Source organism: Bidens hawaiensis, unplaced genomic scaffold (assembly GCF_021521415.1).
Source record: "Bidens hawaiensis isolate Kalapana, Puna unplaced genomic scaffold, B.hawaiensis_p1.1 tig00050464_1, whole genome shotgun sequence".
Taxonomy (NCBI): Eukaryota; Viridiplantae; Streptophyta; class Magnoliopsida; order Asterales; family Asteraceae; genus Bidens; species Bidens hawaiensis.
In genome coordinates this window covers 78,025-80,562 of record NW_027499023.1, presented here as the reverse complement: position 1 = coordinate 80,562, position 2,538 = coordinate 78,025, and the positions used below count along the sequence as shown (strand labels likewise).

Genomic DNA, 2,538 nt, shown 5'->3' with positions numbered 1-2,538 from the left:
TAATCTAGGAGTGTTAGTATTATTTGTCAATTTTGTATTGAATTAATAAAAGGTCTAACCTATTAAAAGATAGCATTTGAATAATTCAATATATTTCTTAAACTTACATATTAGCAAGTTTAATGACTTCTGTCACATTTTGATGGAGGGTTGATATTATTATTATTATTATTATTATTATTATTATTATTATTATTATCATCATCATCTTAGATTCTTACTTATTTGAATTCTGAGTTTTCAAACATAAAAATGCTAAAGCTTAAAAAATAAAAATGCTATGAACTTTTAATTTTTGAATACTATCAAATTATTAATTTTTTTAAATAATGGTAAAATAATCATATCCCAAATTGTGTTTCCTTTAATTATTAGAAAATGGTGTTTGATAATTTAAAATTTGAATCGGTACAAAACACTCCATATATTTAAGTTATAGGAATACTGAAATATAAATGCAGTTTGAGTTATATTATTTCAATTTAAGTATCCTCTTTTGTCTTTACTTTTTTAACAGGTTAAACGTTTTTAGAAAATATTGGGTTTAGACTTGAGTAAAAGAAATGCATCTTCTTTAGACACTATATATGTAACATATAAAATGATTAATTCATCTAAACTTGTTCCACAAAGGATGGATCCACCCCTGGCTGTTGCAATATACAGTTAAGTTGTGAGCATATATGTACATTGAGCGTGTATGTACAAATACGACGTTAAGTCATTATAAGGGCGTATATGTACATATACGCTCATGTACTATACGTCGTGTAAGTGTGTATATATATATAGAGAGAGAGTTTGTTTGTTTAGATCATTTTGTAATATCGATTATGATAATAAAATTTCTCTCTTCTTGCCTTTTCTTTCTTCATATGTTTATCATTCTTTGAACGCTTACATGGTATCAGAGCATGATTTCTAGTCCTGTTATTTGTTTCTCGCCTATTTTATTCGCTTTTTCTCAGATTCTTTGATCTTTTGTGATCAATTTCTGTTTGTTTGGTCATTATTTGATCAAATTCTTCTGTTCTCATCCTAATTTATAGGATTTCATTGTCTATTCTTATCTTTTCATTATTTCCTTATCTTTCTAGCCGTTTTTTTCCAGATCTGTTTTAGCGTATAAGTCATTTTCTAGTGTATATGTGTGTTCTAGCTGTATATATCTATTCTCCGTATAATTCATTTTGACTTTTACTTTGTTCTTGTTTGATTGTTTCTTTCTCCATATAAGTCTTTCTAACTTACACGTCCGTATAAGTCTTTTGTGACTTATACGCCGTATATCTGTTTCTTTGCGTATATGTTTCTTTGTACTTATACGCTCTCACTTTCTTTGTCTTGTGATCTATGGATAACACGAACACTTTAGCTCCTCCAAACATGACCATTGATTCTTCTAACCCTTTCTATCTTCATCCATCAGATCATCCTGGTAGGATTATGGTCTCAAAACTTTTTGATGGAACCGGGTTTGGAGCTTGGAAGATATCTATGACCATTGCTCTCTTAGCAAAGAATAAGCTTTGCTTTATTTATATAATTTGGAGATGCCAAGTGAGGAGCAACAGATGATTGTTTGGAAAAGATGCAACGATATGGTTATCTCGTGGATTCTCAATATTATTACCCGAGATATAAGCGACAACGTGTTGTATGCTAAGACTGCCCAAGTTTTATGGAATGAGCTTAATGCTCATTATGGTCAAGCAAACGGGGCAAAATTTTATCAGTTGCAAAAGAATCTTTGTCAAATCACCCAACGAAACAATGACATTCCTACTTATTCTGCAAAGATGAAGTCTAAGTGGGATGAGTTAAATGTAATCAATACTCTACCTTTATGCACTTGCGGGGCAGCTCATGCGTTTGCTAAAAGAGACGAGGATCAAAGACTGATTCAATTTCTTATTGGTCTTAATCCATCTTATGATACAATCAGAAATAACATTCTTATGATGGAACCTTTTCCCTCCATCAACCGAGCCTATGGAATCTTAATACAAGATGAAAAGCAGAAAGAGATTCACACCACCACTATTGTTTGAGGAACTGGAGAAAATCGTCGATCATTGGTGTGTACACACTGCAAAAGTATTGGGCATTCGGTTAACAAGTGTTATAAGTTGATTGGTTTTCCCAAGGATTTTAAATTTAACAAAGGAATAAGATCTGCTAACCTTGCTGAAGAATAGGGAGATAATATACAACAGCAAGGGATTTTACAGCAGCAGTATCATGATTTGATGAGTCTGTTGCAACAAACTAAAGTTCAACCTGTTGCTAACAATGCTTCTACCATAAATCAGCAAACATTTAGAGGTATAATGTCTTGCAATTTTGCAAAATCAAATGGATCATTGACACTGGAGCCAATGATCATATGTGTTATGATCAAACTTTGTTTTCACACATATATTTTCTCAAAACTCATATTTTTATTAATCTTTCCAATAGGACTTCTGTCTCAGTTCATCAATCTGGAATTGTTCTTTTAACAGAGAAAATTTCTTCGTCAAAAGTTCTTTTTGTGCC

The 2,538-nt window shown here is 31.3% G+C and overlaps 1 protein-coding gene across 1 annotated transcript; it reads left to right on the top strand.

Moving 5' to 3' along the window:
* The first annotated feature begins 1,553 nt into the window (after nucleotides 1-1,553).
* On the top strand, nucleotides 1,554-2,051 carry LOC143598494 (uncharacterized). The gene has a single exon (XM_077076700.1). The coding sequence runs from the start codon at nucleotides 1,554-1,556 to the stop codon at nucleotides 2,049-2,051; it is 498 nt and encodes a 165-aa protein (XP_076932815.1).
* The last annotated feature ends 487 nt before the right edge of the window (nucleotides 2,052-2,538 follow it).